Genomic DNA, 20,646 nt, shown 5'->3' on the forward strand with positions numbered 1-20,646 from the left:
GGCACTGTGGGTCCCAGCCTCAGCTCGGGCCATGCACAGAAGTGGGTCTGTGGTGTCCTCAGTCACTCAAGGAAAGAAGAAAGACCTCGATGACAGAAAGTGCTGGGGGCTTTCTTGATCCTGGCAATGCTCCAGTGTAGAAGATGCTCAATACCTTCCCTGAAGGAGCCTTTTATTCGTGGTGGAATGGTTTAATCTTCACACGTGTCTGTCAGTTGTTGCATAGGGAAGGTGAAATAAAGCAGATTGGAAAAATCATTTCTGATCCTTTTGGTAATGTTTAGTGGTGGTAACATAAACATCACAGCTGGTGATAGCAGCTGTGAGGCCACTTTGATGATCATCTTCAATGAAACACACCTGAGTGCAGTGTAATCACTTCAGTGCAATAACACACTTAACACAGTGCATCAAAATGAACATTAGCATTTGCCTGTTTGAGCTTTATTTTACAAATGTTACCAAAATATTACTATTCCTTATAAAACAGTACTTCTGTTTCTCGTGCTATTCCCTCTAAACCCTAATAGAGGCTCATGAGTATTTACATCTTACAGAAGCCCGAATACCATAGGCAGGCTTTTATTTTGTCAGTTTTACAGCTGGAAAAATGGAGGCAGAGAAAGGTTAATTTTTTCATCCCAGTCTGTGTGGTCAACAGTGTAACAAGCAGAAATCAGAAATCCTGCTCTGGTTGCCAGGGACATGATACATATCCATGACAGTTATTTTTTAAAAAATCACACTTTATGTATACTTCTAGCTTGTTTCAGGGATCTTTCCACACTTTGGAAAGATCACACTATTACTTCCATGTTGGGACTTTCATTATTTTTATATGATTTTGCTAGGAACCTCATCTGTTGCAAAGCAAAACTCTGTGCTCTGCAGAAAAACATGATGGTACCAAGCACCACATGCATTCAGAGGCCAAGTTTCCCTGATCTAAACAGTAATCAGATAATCAGGTGATGTACAACTTCAGGTAAATACTAGCCAGGTACACCGCAGAAAATACTTTAGCTGGATGAGATCACTGTACATGCAGTCTAGTTTGGCTGTTCTCCTGAGTGTCTGTCCTGGAGCACCACAACTGCTGCCATCCTTTGGTATCCAGTGATCAGAAAGGGAAAAATGAGAGTGATTTCATAGATCTGGAGCTACATTCATGGCAGAAAAGTGACTACAAAACTAACTACTTCCAGAACTACAGTGTTGTGCTATTTAATTCCTTTGACTTAAGTGGGGCTATGAAATATGGATGAAATCCTTTACAGAGAAAAAATATTCTTTATAACAGCAAAGCTAATTTATTCTGTGTTTCCCCAACCATTTCTTATGAACTCCTCATCACAAGCAAAACAAAATAAATAAGCTGTAAGCCAAGTTGCTGCAGTTGAGCTACAGGCATCGAGAGAGATAGAATACAGCATCAGTCTTGCTTTTTGAGAACTTTAAAAGTGCTGCTGCTGATAGGACAGTATCTATTCAGATTAATTAAACAGCTGTAAAAGGATATAAATACAGAAGTGCTGGCAACTGCACATTTCAAAAGAAATGCATTTTGTGCTGCGAAATACAGACTTTTTCCTTTGAGTGGGCAGACTCAACTGCATTTAGAGTTTATGCTGGTGGTAGCCCCATGGGTCCCATGGAGTAAACCCCAGGCTGGGCAGTGATGTCATTCCCTCCGCTCTTTTTTAATCTCCTTTTTGTGTTGAGAGCAGCCATCTGTCCCCCTCCAAACAATGACGGAAGCAGCTGTGCAAGTTGTGCCATCGACAACAAAAGCTGCCATTTCATACCAGAGGGCAGCGGGCCGGGGGTCACAGGGAGCTGTAAGGATATCAGGGTCAGGTGACACCTGATGCTGCGCCGTACAGGAAAATAAAACTGGGATTATACAGCCTTTGTGTTCTCATTCACTAGCAGAGAAGTAGGGTCAGTCTTTGTCTGAGTTTCTGTTTAATGGCCATGGGAATGAAAATGTGGTTTCAAAGGTAGGAGTACCGCTACTTGCCCACAGAGTAAAAGTGGAACAAAAACAGCTTCAAGCAACAGGCAAAGCAAACATGGCACGAAACAGTGCTTTTGAAGGGAAAATAAAACAACTCAAATACATTCTGGTACTTTATACAAGTTCAAAGTGTAGGATCTCAAGTGGTTTGAGTATCCTATAACACGCCCTTAGAAAAGCCCAGTGAACCGTGCTTTTTCATGTCTGGTCTGCAGCATACAGTAGCTCCTTGCTTCTTTGTGGGAAAGGAGAAGCTGATCAAGGACCTGGTGCAGATCAGAAGCTGCATTCAGGAAAAGAAGAAGCTGGTGATGCACTGAGCTGCTTTTTTCTGCAGAGTGGGCTGGAAGGAGCCAAAGCAGGCTGCCTGCTCTCCAGAATGCAATTGCCCGTTCCTGCAGGCAGCTTTCCACTTTCCAACAAATGGATGAATTCCTACCACAACAACTTTATTTCCATGTGTCCAAGTGGAGAACAGAAACTAATGCAGGCTTAAGCTCTAGAAATCTTTCTCCCACACCAAGGAGGAGTGCAACGTACAGGGTAAACTTCATGCATATAATGAAATAGGTAAAAATTCACATCTGAGAGCAGAGCTTCCTGTCTCTTCTTTAACCCCACGTCGCTTTTCTCTGCATGGATTCCTGCTCTGTTTCCAAGCAAAAATGCATTTTAGAGCCATTAGTGAGAAAAATACCAAAGGTTATACAGCCATGCCACTAGTTTTGGGATGACAGTCAAGGATTTGACCCTGTCTCTCATGAGTGACATTCCTTGAAGCTTGATGGGACGGAAGCACATATATCACAATCGGATAAGCTGTAAACACCATATGCTCCCACCTCAGGGGAACTCATGTTGGGATGTGGAAGCATTCATGGATGTACAGCTCAGCTCAGACTAGCCGCAGCTGGCCCAGCACCAAACCCAATGATTCCTTCCATGCCCCAGTTCCACTTACTCATGTAGGTAGTGGGTTCTTATTGCCCCCTTTTTTCTTTTTTCTTTTTTTTTTTTTCTCCATGCCATCCATGAAGGATACTGGAATACAGGCTTGCAGTCGTAAAGCACAACATTTTCATAAAACTAATATTTCTCTCTCCCTCTCTTTTTTTTTCTTTTTTTGGCTTTCTTGTAAAATGCAATGGCTTAGGATTAGGATTGCTAAAGCATTCTTTCAACCTGAAAACATACTGTTTTCTTATTTGTTAATTGCCTTCTCTGTGTCCTAAATGGCATAAATCATTATTTTCACCTTACATTGCCTGCCCAGTTTATGCGTTATTACAGGAAGAAGTCACAAGATATGGCAGTAAAACAGGGCAGAAGTATTACTGATGATAGAAAAACAGATTAGTCCATTTCTAGTTCACTGCACTGTATATTTTACCTGACAGTGTCGTGACTGCTGAACAGAATTATAGCTCTGTCACGCTCTTTGTAAGTTTGAGACTGAAGCTTTAGAGTTCCTTCACAACACCCAGAAACTGTCAAAACGGGAGAAAAATCCTGTTTGCTGCTTATTGCTGATATTGGCACTGTCTTCCCTGCAAATTGCCTATCATCTCCATCTCCCCGTGAGCTCTGAACGAACAGAGCATCACACTGTTGAGGATCAAGTCCCGAACTGTTACTTTCCAGGAACAATTATGTTTTAGAGATTGCCAGCTTGTTAGACAAGATGATCACTGGTTCGCAAATCACTGATTCACGAATTATTTGTTCCATTTCGCTTACGCACATCTCTTCTTCAACACGCATTAAAGTCTCTTGTTTTAAGCTGCCTTAAGCTAGGGCAAAGCTCGTGGTGATGCTGCTAGCTCCTGAGACTGCCACAGCATACTTTACATTCTGGCAGCTCTCTCGGCATTGCTCTGCAGTCCCTCTAGAGATCAGCTGGCTCTGCTGAGCGGTTAGTGGCTCAGAACATAAATGCCATTTCTGTCTGATTCTGTGGTTTCTGGGAAACTTTCCTGAAAACTATTTTGCTCTTTGTTTTGTCATGATCCCAGGGGACTAGAGTTTTGCTCCTCTATATGAACAGAAGCTCTGACTGTGGTCCTTAGGATTCAGCCCAGAGCATATGCAGCTAGGTATCCCCCTGAAAGAAGTTTACTTCCAACATCATACAGTATCCAAACTCCAAGTGAGAAGCAGAAGCAATTTCTGTATTTTATTTTTTGAATTTTATTTATTTTTGTACATTTGGTTTCATTGTATTTGGAGCAGATAGCTTGTTACTGTATTGCTTTGAGATAGCACCTGCTTATAGGGCATAGTACTGTTTGAGACACAGAAATGAGAATTAACCTAAAAGTGAGTAGGTAGGCATGTTTTTATCGTGCTATCTACATGTTTGGGTGTATGGTGGGGCATATGGCCAAACATACAGGCCTTATGCCCACTGGCTATAAAAGACAGTAGCTATACCGCACTGGGATTTTCTATCAAGTTGACTCATTTAATGTCCTGACATTAAACAGACTTAACAACATCTCACAAAACATCGTTCTCGGTTTAACCCTGTGATTTAGAATGGCACCCAAGCAGCTCCTGCAGTGCAGCAGCAGCTACGCTCAACAACTGCACTAGAGCAAGACCAGGGCCCCAAGGAGAGGATATCTGTGCTCATGGCACCTCCATCCTTGTTCCTGTCCCTCCACAGGCACTGTGGCACACTCACATACATTGCCTTACTCAGGAGGGGAAATTCTTGCCTTCTTTTCCGTCCAGACTGGGAAGTAGACGTGTTAACTTCTCCACTTCATTATGGTAGCTCAGCAGGCTTGGCTTTCTTTCAAGCTCTGCAGTCTCCTTGCAGGGAAATGACTGTTTTAATCGATGGCAAGCTGGCTTTCCTAAACAAAGTGCTATTTCTTCAGAAAGGAAGAGCTTCATAGCGAAAACATAAAAATATGGACAGGTCAAGTACATGTATAACTTATATGCTCTGAAGCCAGTATCCACTGAAGGTCTGGATAAAAACTATGATGTTTATGATATTTTTTTAAATCTCTGTCTCTTGACTAATAGCCCCATATCTTGCAGACAGCATGAGTCACTTCCCTCGCAATTCAGAGAGGCCATTTTATATCATATTAAGTTCATTATGTTGCTAGGCTATTTCCTCTGTGGGTGAAATGTCAAAATGCTGGCTACCTGTATAGTCAGCATTAGAAATTTGTATTAATTGCATACTGACTCCTCCATAGTTCTACTTTCTGAAAAAAACTTCATCCAATGAGTCCAGATAAACTTATACATGTAGCTGAGTAACAAATGATACAGTAAACTGTGTAGCCCCTGGATTCAGAGCATCTTAGCCATCGCTAAAGTATGGGAAGTATTAATATCCAAAACAAAGTTCAGTTATTATTCTATAATTACTCATAGATTCAGGCCGATAAAACAAAGGGTACCTTATTCAATTTATTCTAAAATTGAATAGATAGTAGAAAAAATAGAAATAGAAAAGAGCTAAAAGAGAGATTAATCTTATGTAATTTTAGGTAGCTTAAAGTAAGCTGTCTTTCTATCTCAGTCATCTAATTTCCTTATATCATCCATAAAAGAGCTGCAAGCACAACCATTTGAAACTTGGTGTGTCTTAGAAGAGGATGAATCATTGTCTGGAGGTTTCTGTTTTTCTCCTTTGATTATGGAGAGAGCCCAGATAACTGTTTTAGATTAGATACCTGCCATCCATCCCTCCAGTCCATCCTTAAATGTCTGTTCTTTAGAAAAATACTGTGTTAGTTTTGTTATCTGAAGAACATTATTGATAGAATAACAAGATCACTGCAGATTTTTGACAAAGATTGGGATAAATATTATGTTTAATTTTGATCTGACTACAGACTGGATCTTATCATAGATACTCTTTATGATTTATAGGTGTGATAACAGTACTTATTCACATACATTGCAGTCAATCATATGCGTTGCGTTCACAAAGAGAACAAGAAGTAATTCAAAAATAAATTCAGTGCAGTTTCCCTTAGAAAGCCATCTTTGCAAATGAAGTGGTTCCTGCCAGCCCCACTGTGGGGGCCTTGGTGCTCCTCTTCCTCCATGGTGACAGCAGTGGCATTGGTGTCTGGTTCTCCTCTCATTTGCCTCACTTAGCCTTCACCCCCTGCCCTTTCATCCCTTTACTTCCATTTGGGTCATGAATACTAAGCACAGAGGAGAGGCTCATGAACTTGGCCAGGAAGACGTCATTAATAACCTTGACAAGTATGGAGATGGATTGGAAAGGATAAAGGAGAGAGTGGGAGGAAAGGAAGTCGAGGCAATAAATAGGCCAGACCTGCTGTTACCATGATAATCTCTACAGGGTTATTTGGGGGAACAACTGAATTAGCTCATCCTATACCTAGAGCCTTGCTTTATTTCTGGACTTATTTCTTCCTTGATACCTATCGACTTAAAATACAGTACATATTTATAATAGTTTACAAAAATGAGAAACATAAGAACTATTTTAGACATATTAGGTATAATGGTGGGCATGGAATGCACAACTTAGCACGTTGTGATCCAGTGGCCTGTATACAATAAAAGGTTTTAGCCCACCCATTATTTTTAATTGGAGATGAATATGTAATTGCATGCCACTTAATGTAACCTCCAGTTGTTGTTCCAAAACAGACAATAGTTTAGTATATTAATACTCCATAAGAGGCTTTCATCAACTATTATTTTTAGCAACAGTCTCTGTTGCCTTGCTGAATCTACAGCATTTCACCTCTGGTTTGCTACATTGTTTTGAGAAAAATAATCATGATGTGTACAGAAAAATCTGCTTGAGAAGGATTTAAAAGGGGGATCTGAAGTTTCAAAGAGATTATATTTCCATTTGCTGTAGGTAAATTATGTCTTTAATCTCCTTTATCTGCAGGGGAAGGGACTGAGTACCCGGTCAGAAAAAGGTGGATATAAATGACAATTGGTCACTGTGATGCTAATAAACAATCACATTATTTTAGGAGAGGTGTAAAGATTTCAGTTCAGAACTTCAGAGCATTTACTGCAGCAGTCCTTGTAAATGAGAACTTCTCTTTTCTCTGAACTGTGTTGTCTTCAAAAGAAAAGGCTATCAGTGGGGGCACTCTCTCCAGTACGGTGACTTTAGGTTCACCAAAGCAAATGGCACCAGCAGGGAATTGCTCTTACCTTGTCCTTAGTTCATGTTGAGGATTCTTGGGGCTGCTTTGACTTGCAGATCCTCAAGAGACCTTCCAGATATCTATCCATGAGTCAACAACATACCTCTCTTCTCACTTCAGTGGTGAGGAGCACATATAAACCTAGTTAGTACAGTGCTACATGGTGGGATTTAGTGGTGATGGAAGTGCATCCAGGCTCTCCAGAATAGTAGCCCAATGTCAAACATCTGCTGCTATAAACATCTACAGAACACTGTTGACAGTTCTTCAGACTTAGGATGTACAGAGGGACTGGTTGTCATTAAAAAAAAAAAAAAAGTGCAACTGAGGAATAAAAAGCAAAATGATAGATATATCTTGATCTTTTAAAACAAAACAAAACAAAACAAATACTATTGTGTTTGTTGTTTTGTTTTGTTTTGTTTTGTATTGTATTTTTTAATGGGGCCAGACCTTGACAATGTTCACTTTACTGAGCTGTGGCTCACCTGAAAGGAAGTCGGTGGTGGAGACAAGAGACTTGGGTTTTTATTGGTAAAACTACTTCCTCGATGGACCTGTGTTCAGGGAAAGCTGTCGCTCTTGCAGCTGCAGCTGTGTGGAACAGAAAGTAGCAGACATCTAATGTCAATTGTTTTGTGTGTGTTCATTTCCTGAGAGCGTGTGGACTGTGTTCCCCTCAAAAGCAAAACTGAGAGCAGCATCAGACCCATTTCTGTGTGGTCTGGTTCCTTCCTTGATGGTGAGGTGTGTGTTGCAGAACTTCATGGTCCTGCACACCTTTGTCATCTGTGTTCACCTGATACACATCAAGAAACTTGCCATGAGCAGGGTTAATTTCTTAGGAAAGTGTTTTTTGCAAGAGCAGGTTTGCAAGTGCCACTCTGCAATCGTTGTGCTCTGCTTTTTGTTTAATACATCTTCTGCAGGGATCTTATTTCCTCCCACTGTTTCAACAGTAGAGAAGCCTTTTGGTGTCAGCTCCTGCTGCTGTGGCAAAGGGAGGCAAGGCACAGGCTGGACACAGTGCTGTCACACAAAGGCCTTTCACTGATCGACCTCTATGCCCGTAATCCTCCCATGCCATGTGTTTTGCTAAGGGTGCACTTAGACTGCAGCATTACTCACTGGCTTCTTTGGAGTTGCCTCCTGCGTGCACCGTGAGAAGAGCTTGGTGGGAGAAAACCAGGAAAAAGTCAATAGCTGCAAGATTCCTGCACCGTGTGTCATCTCCATGTTGTGCTTGCAGTTGAGCAAGCGCAGTCTGTCTGGCAGATTACTCAGTGTGCCGTGCCTGTGAGGAAACAGGCCTCCCTTTGACCTATAACTGTATTTATGTGTGGCGTTAGATGTATTTAGTTAGGGATCAGCCACTGGTTCGTCACAATTCCTCATCACGCAGCAGGCTTCCTTTCGATGGTGGTCTTGTCCAGGAAAATGTGCTAAGCGGCTCCTCTGCTCGTTGTAGTTGTGTCATTGCCTCATCCCCACCAGACACACGCGTGTGGGTGGCAGCAGCTGGAGGAGGCAAGCCATGGCTCTCCACCACACCTTTCCCATGTGCGTTGGAAGGCCTGCTGAGGAGTAGGCCGCCATTTGCTCCCCCGCACGCACATGCAGGACGAGACGCATCTTTCTTTCAGCCAGTCCTCAGTGCTGCCCACAGGATTAAAACTGAAATCATGCAACATGTACAAAAATGAAAGCTTTTCATGCTAAAATTTATTCGTTCTTGCCCCCGAGGCCTTTGTTAGCAAACAAGATGGCAGTGTTTTAGGGAAGAGACAATTGTGCAGTTCAGCTCGTTCTACAGAGGCGTGCTGGAAATGTCACAGCAGCTGAGTTGCACTCTCCCCCCACTTTTAATTTTATTATTCTAGTTCAGTGACATTTATTTTGCTGTAAATGCTCAATTTGCTATACAGTACTTGTGTTTTACAGAGAGACTGACAAACTGAAATCATATGTTACACAGAAATCCTTTGGTCTGAAAACGCAGACAGACTGTATTTGCCTTTCAGTCTTTACTAGTTCAGACATTTGGTCACAACCAGCAATAATATTTTTAGCCACTGGCACCTCTTCCTTAGCTGCTGGCTGACTTGTTAACTTGATCAAGAGATACTCTTTAAATGAGCTGACACCATGTTCTGTGCAGTAAATTTGCATTACGAGAAAGAAAATAGATAAAAGAAAACACTTCAGCTACTGGGGCTGGCCTAGGGTATCGCTGCCTTAGAACTGGTTGCTGGTGAGAATTTGATGTTGCTGCAGTTTGATTTTGATTTAGAGAGGAAGGGGTTGTATTGCAGTCCAGCTCATCTCAGTTTCACAGCATCATTTTAGACACCCAACCTGGTCGGGCTTTGTATGACTAAGCTTCTTAAGAGGATGCACTCATGGCTGGCCTTCTGTACACATCCCGTGTTTGCAAGGGATCCCATTAAACCATCAAAACAGGGCCCAAGCAGGGCAGATTAAGTAACCTAGTGGATAAAAAAAAAAATAAAAATAAATCATATATGGTAAACAGTAAATACTCATCTGCCTTAGTCATATGAACTAGTTTGGCTGTTTTCCGCCTCCAAGTCAATTAAGTTTAATGCTTCTATGCAAACAGTCAGAGTTTCCATTAAATACAGTACTGCATGTTTGATCCCAAGATGACACTCTGATATTCCAAAAATAGTGTAATTCTAAGACGTATCATCATAAGCCTGATGCTTGAGTATCCAATCTGCAATGTTATGTAAAAAATATTGGTTATATAATGGGATTTTTATCAGTCCAGTGACATAAATACAAATATTAGAGCATTATTAGGCAACCGACCTCTCTGTGACTTTGGATCTGTTATTCTGGAAGTCAGAGCAAAAGTCATATTTTTGGGGATTTAGGTGCTGTACCTCCAGAGGTGTCTGGAAACTCAGAGCTAGTTGGCTTTTCTTTGTTACAGATGAACATAAATACATTTAAAATGGTACTGAGAACAAAAACAATGGTGTGATGAGAACTTCAAGCTGCTCTGAAGTTTCTTTCCTGATAACCCATATTGAAACCATTACCTCTGGGGATGGGGGGTTGTCAGGGATGTCCCTCAAACCAGAGCTCTTCATGTCTTGAAGCACATTGAAAGGAATCTGGGGGAGAATAGTCTGTCTTCATCTGCTAGAAAGCAGATAAAGGTCCTGAGCTGGCAGAAATCAGGACTTACTAGCGGGAGGACATATGGAAGAGCAGCAGGGATTTCCTCCAGGCAGAGCAATATTAATACATACATCACTGCCGCTTGTCGCTGGTGGTCAGATAACAGTGCCATGTGCTGGGGAAAGGCTGGGCAAGCAGCAACTGCTCCAGGAGTAGCAAGGCTGTCTGGAAATCCCACCTATGGGGCAGCAGAAGCTTTGCAATATGATAGCTCATAAAAAGGAGTGCTATAAGTTACCCAGCAAAGAAAGGAATTATGTTGTACGTAGAAATAGGTGCATCATTTTGTAGCTGAAAACCTGATTTTGCTGGTTGCAGAACTTCTTGAAAACCCTAAGTAGGGCACTATATGAAGTTGCACAGCCTGATGTTACCGACAGCCGACCATCTGTCCCTACGGACTTTCAAATCAAGAAAGCATCCTTTCTACTAAGAGTAGGCAATCTATAGTGTGGACGTTTTAGTGAATTAGATGAACCTTCTGACTTTTCAGCCTGAGGTAAGAGCAGACTGGGAAAAAAAAAAAAAAAAGAGGCAAGTTCAACTTCACAAGTTAACATGAGTAAATTAAATACTTTATTTTCACGTGGTTTTTGGGTAGGTTGAAGTGAGGCAGACTGTGAAAGGCTGATGTGGTCTTTGGTGTCTCTAGCTCAGGGAGGCAGTTTTCCCAGGAGCACTGGCAAACCCTGGTTTGCTCTGCCTCACCATAATAAACATTAGACACACCTCAGAGAATTACATCTCCCCTTAAATGCTGTCCTTCTCTCATGGTTGGAGGGTGGGCATGTTCACTAAAGGAGCAGAAGAGAGGAGATGGAGAGAGGGAAAGGGAGGGCTGAAATTGCTGCCCAGGGGATGCTTGATATCACACGTCTTCTGTGTCCTGGGGAGGGGACATACCTGCCCGTAAAGAAATGATGCAGGTGCCTAAAGTAGCACTGCAAACTCTAGTGCAGGCTGGTTAGTCTTCAGATATCTGCTGTCGCAGGGCTGTAAAGTCCCTTCCCCTCCCCATTCTATATATGTATGCAAGCAGAGTAAAGGACAACAGCTCTTTCTACCTTGCAGGTACTGTTCTGCAAACAGGGTTGTGTCCATGGGCTTTCTACAGCTGCCTGAATTCGCCTGTCCACACTTAAACACCGAATGGGGTTTCAGGGCTTCCTAGCCTGCATCCCCCCCAGCTGAATTTCCAACTTTCTCCGACAGTGAGATCGCTCCATGCTACTAAGCACACTCTCACAAAATATTCTGATTTAAAACATGACATCAAAGTGCTTGGAGTGCTGCTGGATTTCCCCCTATGTAGAGGATATGAAAGAAAGGAGAGATTTTTAGCCCTGTAAGATTAAACAATCATCATGGTTTTAAGGGCTTAATCTGCTGGCATGCAGGCTGCTGGTTTATAAATCTCAGAGTGTAATTGGATGCAGCATCGGATTCAGTTGTGTGGGCTTCTCCGGGGCTTTTTTGTTTGTTTGTTCATTTCCAACAGGCTGCGGAGCAGCAGCTATTTTCCCCTTGGAAGGCGTTTGGGCGTGAAGCCATAAAGCCGTGCCCCCAGCCGGTATTTCAGCAGCACCTCTCTGGATCCCACTGCCTGGGGAGGGAGGGAAGGGGGGGCTCGGTGCATGAATTCAAGCTATTGTTTCAGGCGCACATCTGCCTTCAGAAATAGCACGGCACAGGCCGTTACTTATTCAGATGCAGAAGCTCCTTCCGTCCCACAAGCCGGCCCATTCGAGTCACATGCCAGAGGTCTCGGCAGAATGGGCTGCAGCTGCTTCAAATCTGCTGTCTAACATCAGAAGCAGTTGGACAAACTGTGCTGTACTGACGGCAGCGAGCCTGCCAGGCACCAGGGAAGACAGGGAAAAGATCTGGGACCCGAGCACGATGTTCTCGGAGGATCTGTGGCTGGAAAATGAGAAAAGCTGCGCTGTTGTTCACAAGTCGAAGCGAGGAAGGAAACGCCAAGAGCTCCTGGCTGTGGCCCTGGGGGTGAAGGTGGGAGTCAAGGGGGCACTTCTGTGGCAACCTCTGAAACTCTTTGCCTATTCGCAGATCACCTCCTTGGTCAGGAGAGCAGCCTTAACTCAAAATGACAACCATTTCAACTATGAAAAAGCACACAATTTTAAGGTAAGCATGACTTCCTATTATTTTCGGCTGAAAAGTTCTGTTTCAATGCCTTGTGTTTTATTTTTTGCTGCGACTGTGGATTTGCAGGCACCCATTTGTACTAGCTCTGAGAATAACTTGGAGAAAAAAATTGTTTCTACTTTAAGTTCCACTGACTGCATTCCTAATATGTCTCTACATAAATACTTAATCCAAATAATGTTTTTGCTACTTGCTAGACTACTTAATTGGTATTTTAGTTCTTTTTGCCCAGATTCAGTTCTTTTTTGTTGTTGTTCAGAAAAAAAAAAAAGGTACTCCATATTAATTGTCTTTACCTTAAAGTGTATCCATTTTTAAATGACAAAAAGGCCGCTTTCCAAAATCCAACTATTATCAGAAGCCACTAGCACCAGCATAGCCACAGCAAACATTTTGTACCCTTTCTGCTTTCAAGAAGTTGAGAGCGCTCCAGTGCTCACCAACAATACGGCAGAGTGCAGCGGTAGTTTTGTCTCCTAGCTTTTGTTCCAGCACCATATGCTATGGAAATGCTCTTAAGAATCCCCCCCAGCCATAGGACCTAAGCTTATACTTGCTTGTCAAACTAAAGCAAATAGCTGGACAAGCCCAGGGATGTTTAAATGGATCATTTTATTGCTGTCTTATGCATGCAAAATCAGATTTTTAGTTTTTTTTTCCAAGTGCTGTGTCTGGCATGCTGGATAAGGGAAGTGACTCAGCTTTGGAAATGGACCTTTCAGACACCTTGGGCTGAAATGTGTTGCCAAAAGGACAGTGCTCGTTCCGGGGTTTGCCAGCCAGTTACCGTATCTAATCTTGTCAATTTGTGATTTGATGGTTATCAGGGTGGATACAGAGGGAATAAGAGGCAGTAACATGACAAGAAAGGAAAGCATCTCAGCTTTGAAAACTCAGTTTGCTTAATACTCCTTGAAGATGCTGATCTGGGTCACTGTCAGAATATTTCAACTCATTAGCAGAGAATTTTCTGATATTCATCTCTGGCGTGTGAAAAAAAGGAGAAGCACTGATGAAAATGATTTCACTGATTTTGTGGTTTAGTAGAAAAAAACTCTACTTCTGTTTTTTCTATATATTCTTCCATGAAGACATTGCTCTCCTCTACAATGCTTCTTCTGCAGCTGGTAGATCGATAATTTAATATTAGTGAGCAAAGCAAATAATAGCATCCCTCTTCTCGTTCCTCCTCCTTGACCCTGTGTACAGAACAATCAATATTTATCTCACTGATCAGCACTGAAGGATATAGGGGAAATATGCTGTGTTTTCTTGCTTGATTAAAACATCTTTCATTCTTTCTGGGTTTTGCCCTCATTATCATTTTAATATCAAAACTATTTTAGTTTAACAAGAAAATATTTTCTCATGACTGAGACTTTTTTCCACTTTGACCCATGCATTCTTTCCTCTTCAAAATTCCCCTTGTTTTGGCTTTGATTTATATTTGGAAATGTGCCCAGTTAACTTTGCGTTTGCACAATCTAGCTGTTGTACAGCCTCTGTTCCTTTCTGTTTCAAAAGAGTCATAGTTTTAACTGGAAAATCACATGATTAAAGTATGTATGTATTTAAAAGCTTGACAGCAGAAAATCGTTTTATTCTAGTAAAGGAAATAAAAAACTTAAGAAAGAAACATAAAAAAACTATGTTGTCCATAGGGAAAGGTTAGTCAAAAGTGTAACATTTACTTAATGAACAAACATCTTCACTATGAAAATGTAGTTAGTTTTTAAAGGAATATATTAAAACATGTCTAGCTGCTGAACAAAAAATGTGGATAGAATGCTTAGAGTGGAATATTTGGATTTAAACAACAGCTAAATTCAAGTCTATCTTCAGTAAAGTCTGATATTAATTATGAAATATATTAAGAAATTATTTAAAAGAGATTGGCTTTATGGGTTTTGGAGCAAAATTCTTAATGGCTTTTGACAGCATTCAAACTATGACAATCTGGGATTTTTCTGCAGGAAAATGCTATTTTTCAGACATTCAAAGAGTTGTCTTCTGGGTTTTTAGGTGAATACTGACATGCATTGTATCATTCAGTTCATAGGGACAAAGGTTACATGTCACAGTATTCATCAGAATCTTGTCGTAGGCTGTTCTTCATGAACAAACAGAAGCTTTTTAGTTACTTTCCTGAAAAATCTTAAAGATGGGCACAATTGTAGTGAAATTGATGAGACTTTTGTTGATCTGACACCAAAGTTCTTAAAAGATCAACTAGGATCTCCCTCCAGCCTTTCCAAATCAATATAGAAATTAAAAAGGACCACTGGAGTTTGGAGTGTGAGGGCACCACGTTATGCCAAAGCATCCCTGCTTTCTCATTCGGACTCTCTTCCAAATTTCAAGGCATTCAGGGTAAACAAGCACACACACACAAAAAAAAAAAAAAAAAAAAAAAAAGATTTAAGATTGAGTCTGATTTGTTAACCTAGGTTCATCCTGAGCACACAACACAGTCACATGGGTTTAGATTTGGAGCTGGCGTCTGTCTGGCGGGACAACTTTGCATAAGCCAGTGTAGACATACCGTAATTCAGGAAGGAGAATAAATCTCTGAAGCCCTGTTCCGAAAAACACAGAGGTATTTCTGTAACTATGTGGGTTTCAGCCTAACTGAATTGCAAAGTCATCTTGCATTTCAGCACGGTTTGGATCCAGCAGACTTTGGCTTGTGCTTTACCCACCAGCTCGTGACAGGGTCAGGCTCGTGCCCAAGGGCAGCAGCATGGAGTATGGAGATGCTCGACCTGTTTTGTTCTGGGTTAGGAGTTCGTGACAGGGCCTTCGTGTGCTTAAAGTGAGCAAATGTAACTGAATAATATGCTGTTACCCCGGTATTGCTCCTGTTTGCCACAATAGCTTGGGCAAACCCCGCAACAGGATTTGCCTACTGGAGAGTAAAGGCAGCTGATTACTTGCAAGTCAGAAGCTCTGCTGGGAGAGAGGAGGCTCTGGGATAAATTTCCCCTTGCATTAATCACTGCAGACAAACACTGCTTCTGGGACACAAAAGTGTTTGTGGGAGGCATTTTTTACAGGCATCATGAAGATTGTGTGTGTGTGTTTGAACAAAAATAACAGTGGAGACAGCTTGTCTGCCCTGCAAGCAGCCCTGGATCAGCAGGAGTCCGCAGGAGAATACAAATCCACATGTACTCAGGTGAAAGTCTGAGGAAATCTCTCATTTTCTTTGGCCGCAAATAGAAAAGTCATCAAGCACAGTCAAACGAACAACAAAATCATCTCTGAAGTAGCACCATATAACTCCTATTAAAACATACATTTCAATCCAAGGCAATTTTTAGTTTGTTTAAAGAGATCGTTTTGTCTTGTCACTGCACTGGAACTCCTTCACTTTGGTCTTAGTTTCTCCCTCTGTGAAGACAGCTCACGCAAAACTCCGGGCACAGACTCAAACTTACTGACATAGATTGTGCCCATGGGGGGAGCTCTTCCATCTGGAAACAGGGACACCAGAGGACTGAAGGGCGAAGGCAGGAGCAGAGGAAGGCAATAGGAACCGACACGCAGGGGAATATTGGGTGACAACCCCAGGGTGGCCAGCAGAGAAAAGACGGTGAATGTAAGGAACAACTTTTTGTTGAATGGCATAGAGGTGGAAATGAAACAGAGTGAAGAAGTTAGAAGGAGTTAGGCAATATGGAAAGAAAATAAATAAAGGATTGAACAATATAAGTACAGTGCATAGTCTGAAAGGTCCCACTTTTGGCTTATATGAAGAAATACTTCCCTGTAAATTATTGTTGTCAGTTGCAATTGTTTGTAGACTGTACTAAAAATGAACCCAAGGCTGTTTTATATACACAGAGACTTCAGAATGGGATGGGAACAATTAATAGATCTTGATCATTTTTCCCAAAATCTAAGCTCAGTCAGTTTGTAAAGATGCAATTACAAAGGATGAGGCAAAAACTAAAAACCCCTCTTAAAACTGTCAGACCTGCTGTTACCTCTGCTTGTTTAAAACAGAGATGAGATCAATCTTGCAGGCAAAATTCCCATTTACCACTTGAAAGGGGTGTATGGAAGCTTTGAGCTGAGTTCACATGTTGTGTTCAGAAGGGCAGGCTTCCTTCACTATTTTTGTAAAAATTAATGGCAAGACAAGAATAAAAGACTTAGTTCAAAACTGTATCTTAGGAGATTTTTGCACCTTCATCTAGAAACTTCTCATGGTCTCCTTTTTTTCCCTGTATTTTCCCAGTATTTCCCTGTTTCAGCCCGACCAGAAATCAGCAAGACTAGTTTTTTCTCAGGGTATTTCAATTGGGAACTTGCCATTTGAGCTAAAATGCAGAGCCGTGAAAAATTAAAGTGAATGCATAAATTAGAGCTAGCCCTTTGAGGGCCACCAAGCTGAAGAAAACAAGGGCCGGGTGCGCGGTCAGCACTTCTCAGATGGAGTGAGAGGTGCTTCTGAGTGAGCACTGAGGACTATTTCCCATTAATAATAGAAGAGATCAAGGAATAATCAGCTACCATTTTTCTAAATACGCTAGAGCGAGATCAGCTGAAATAAGCTTTATGTAAAGTGAGCAAGTAGGCCCCAAATATCCTAGCAACTGAGACGTCCTTCATGCAGAATGGAAATGGTGCAGTTTTTAAAATACCGAGTGAGCTTTTACAGCCACTTCTTGCAAGGTTAGCCTTTGTAAACCACCATAAAGCAGAAGAGGCAGAAGCTGTCTTACCATAGCAGACGATTCTCACCCACAATTAAATGCAGGTGCAGACCTACTAATTATGTGGTTATCAGTCTAAAAATGGTAAAGATGGAGGCATAATTCATTTCGTATGTAGTTTTGCATCCACTGAAGGTCACACAGAACATATGCCTGAAACTCAGGTCATCAGCTGGTGTTAAGTGCTGCCACTAAGAGCCTTGCCTGAAATTTTATGCTACTCCTCATTTAAAATAAAGTAAAATATTAAACAAGCAAGAAGCGTGTGTGTATATATGATAAATCTTAAACTCTATTGCAAGGTGTTGTTTCCCAGAGATATACATTTTACTGAGAGGTGAAACAATGTTTTATAAAATTTGACCCAGTCAGATTTTCCAGCCAAGACCCTTTGAACATATCAAAAGGGAGGAAGAATTGACTGTGGGTAATTGGTCAGGAGTAATTTGTGGTCAGGCTCTTTAAAGTAAAAATGACACATTTTTGATCACTAAATGAGAAAGAGGGGTCCGTGCTAAAATCACAGTACTTCATCTTCCCTCTCGAGAGTACAGACTTGTTTACATGTGATCCTGCAGGCAAATGGGGCTAAAACATTAGTGAGCTAAACGCTTGCCTTAAAACTTTACAGAGTTTATTTGAAAAGGACAACAGCCATTTCTTAGTCTACAAAGTAAAGTCAAGAGCAACTTTCCCCATCCCACAGGGCGGAAGCGGCCTGTCAGCAATCTGCTCCATCGGTAAACACCAACACGTCAGAAGGAAAAGGAAGCATCAGCAGCCTGAGCGTGCATGATTTATGCTTTGCTAACCTCATTTAAGTCTCTGGCCAGAACTGGCTCGTACCATGTCCATTCACACAGGCGTAGGCCTCACTATTTATTCTTCTTTTCAATGAAAGTGAAATGCTTACTTTACCAGAGCACACGTCTTAAACAAAAAGCTTTTCCATTGTAGCCTTTGTAAATGCAGTTGAGGAAGCAGCAGTTGTGTGCAAAACATGGCTTAGGAGCCAGTCTGTTCTTTCAGCACCCAGGTCACTTTATTTCTCCTTATTTACTGATGTGAGGAGTGCAGGAAAATGACATTTGCTGTACCAAGAAAGGGCTCTGTGACATCTTTTGCCTATGTGAGTCCAATTTATGTACTGCAGTAAGGAAGGGTATAGTTTGCTTATATTACCAATGGACTCAGATGTGCAAAATCAGATCTTTACCCAACTACTGCCTGGAATGAGTAAACAAATCATTCCTTATCATCTCCAATGCAAGTTTGTAACAGTCACCTTGAGTTGTGGTCAGTGTTGTTGCACGTAGATGCACAGGTAACAGCATCATCAGAGTGTGCTTAATAATTGAGTGCATCGGTTTTGCACTAAATCTGTGGGTACACGGCTTTGTGGGAAATCAGAATTGGGCACATTTATAGGAATTTTCTGTCACTTCATTTCCCTTTCTTTCAAATAATCTCTTGAAGAATGTTTGAATCTCAGAAAAGTGCCCGTTTGGTTTGACCTAGTCAAATAAAAGCACTGACTGCAGTTCATTGGATTATTAGTTTTACTTTTTTTCTCCTCTGACTAGTGAACCTGGTTTCTTCCCCTCTACTAGAGCTAAAATGTCAGCTAGCAAAAATTATTTGTTTTTAATGTCGTACACAGCGCAGTTCTCTGTTATGTTAAGCCTATTGAAAGATAAACTTTGAGATCAAAGCAAATTTCTGTTCCCATGGTTTATTTCATCTAGACTTTGGAAAGATGTGGGCACTGTGTGCTAACGATCTACTCCTACTGAGTCTTCTGTTGTTTATCCAGTTTAGTTGTTCCATCTGTCAGACCATCTGCCTCCCAATGACCCCATTTCTTTTTTCCCCCCTCCGTTTGTATTGCAGGTCCACACGTTTCGAGGTCCGCACTGGTGTGAATACTGTGCCAACTTCATGTGGGGTCTCATCGCTCAGGGAGTGAGGTGTTCAGGTAGCCCGCAAACATTTCGGTCTTTTTCATGAAGCGCTCAGGCATTCATCCCACCTCACCCCAGACTGCATGCCCTGCAAGAGGGAGGAGTAGGGGTCACTTCGCAAAACGTGGCAAGAAGGCCTGTGTTGCCAGTTACAGTAGTGTCATTGCCTGTCATATTCCTTGTCCCACAAAACATAGACTGGTACAGGCACTAGGTTTTAAACAGAAATCATATATATGCAGCATCCACAGTCCGGCTCTTTTGTTAGAAAAGGCATGTCTTTGATAGGGTGGGTAAAGAGCATCTCACCTTTCACATGTGAAGAACTAGTAGAAATGGGACAACAGCTCTCCCACTTACTATACCGGACAGCCTGAGTTTACACAAATACATGAAATGTACTTGGAAGAAAGCCTAAAAGTGCTTTGGAAAATTAACTCCAGCTTTTGAAACGCCACATTTAGAAGTTTTGCCCCTTGTGTTTTACCACATTGGCTGGTTTGGAAATGAATCCATCAGCCCTTCTGTGCTGAAGGTGACATCCATTCGGTAGTGTCTTGGTAATTCATGTGCATTGGTGTATACATTAAAAATTGTTCTTTATGGTGTCATTAAGTTTTCACCTGAATGTTTTTATGTCTTAAGAAACAAGCACTGGAAATGGCAGAGCCAGCCAGGAACTAGACTTCGTAGCTTATCTTTTTTGCCACCAATTGTTGAAAAGTGCCCTTGTCTGCAAAAAGACTATCACCTGTTTCCTATAAAAATACCATGTGTTGCTGCAAGCTTTAAAAAGCCCACCTCAAGGGAAAGCAAAAAATATGACCTTCATTTTCCCAGAAGGATTCATTTTTTGATGCCTCTATAACTGCATTAGCATTTTAATAACATTTTAATTATTTTAAATTTTTTCTCTTGTGAAAAATAATCATATTGAAAAAATGAAATAATCATTACATCGTGATCTTTTGGATTCAGCAAGTTAAATTATATTTGGTGTATAGCAAATGGGGTTCCTTTCTACAGACCTTCAGTTCCTCCCACATCTCAAGTGAATGTGATCTTTAAGGTCCCTTCCAACCCAAACAATTCTATAATATGCTTCTGCCATACCTCTCCCTGCCCTGACCCCTGGGTGTTCCTGAACTCAGACTGGCACCAAACACACTTGCCTTGACCTTTGCCTTTCAAGGCTGGAGGAAGTGATTGTTACACAAAATTTACACAGTGGCTCGAAGGATCAGAATCCCTTTCAGAAATGCTAAGTTTTAATAAGTGCATCTTCAGTGCCTGCTGTATCTTTTCTGCCTGTAAATGAATAGTGGTAACAGAAAGAATATAAAAGGGCATTAAAAAAGGAAGGAAAATGAATAGCAGTTTGCTTTTCATGCTGTTTGATCATAAACACA

At 41.4% G+C, this 20,646-nt stretch overlaps 1 protein-coding gene across 1 annotated transcript in view; it reads left to right on the plus strand.

Annotated features, from left to right (window-relative positions):
- CHN2 (chimerin 2) overlaps nucleotides 1–20,646 on the plus strand; it is a 165,949-nt gene that overhangs the window by 128,098 nt on the left and 17,205 nt on the right. The window contains exons 7-8 of the mRNA XM_080582200.1: nucleotides 12,460–12,537; nucleotides 19,167–19,251. Coding sequence (XP_080438326.1) covers nucleotides 12,460–12,537; nucleotides 19,167–19,251 — 163 coding nt within the window. The remainder of the gene's footprint in view (nucleotides 1–12,459; nucleotides 12,538–19,166; nucleotides 19,252–20,646) is intronic.

Source organism: Anser brachyrhynchus (genome assembly GCF_964034855.1).
Source record: "Anser brachyrhynchus genome assembly, chromosome: 2".
Classification (NCBI taxonomy): Eukaryota; Metazoa; Chordata; class Aves; order Anseriformes; family Anatidae; genus Anser; species Anser brachyrhynchus.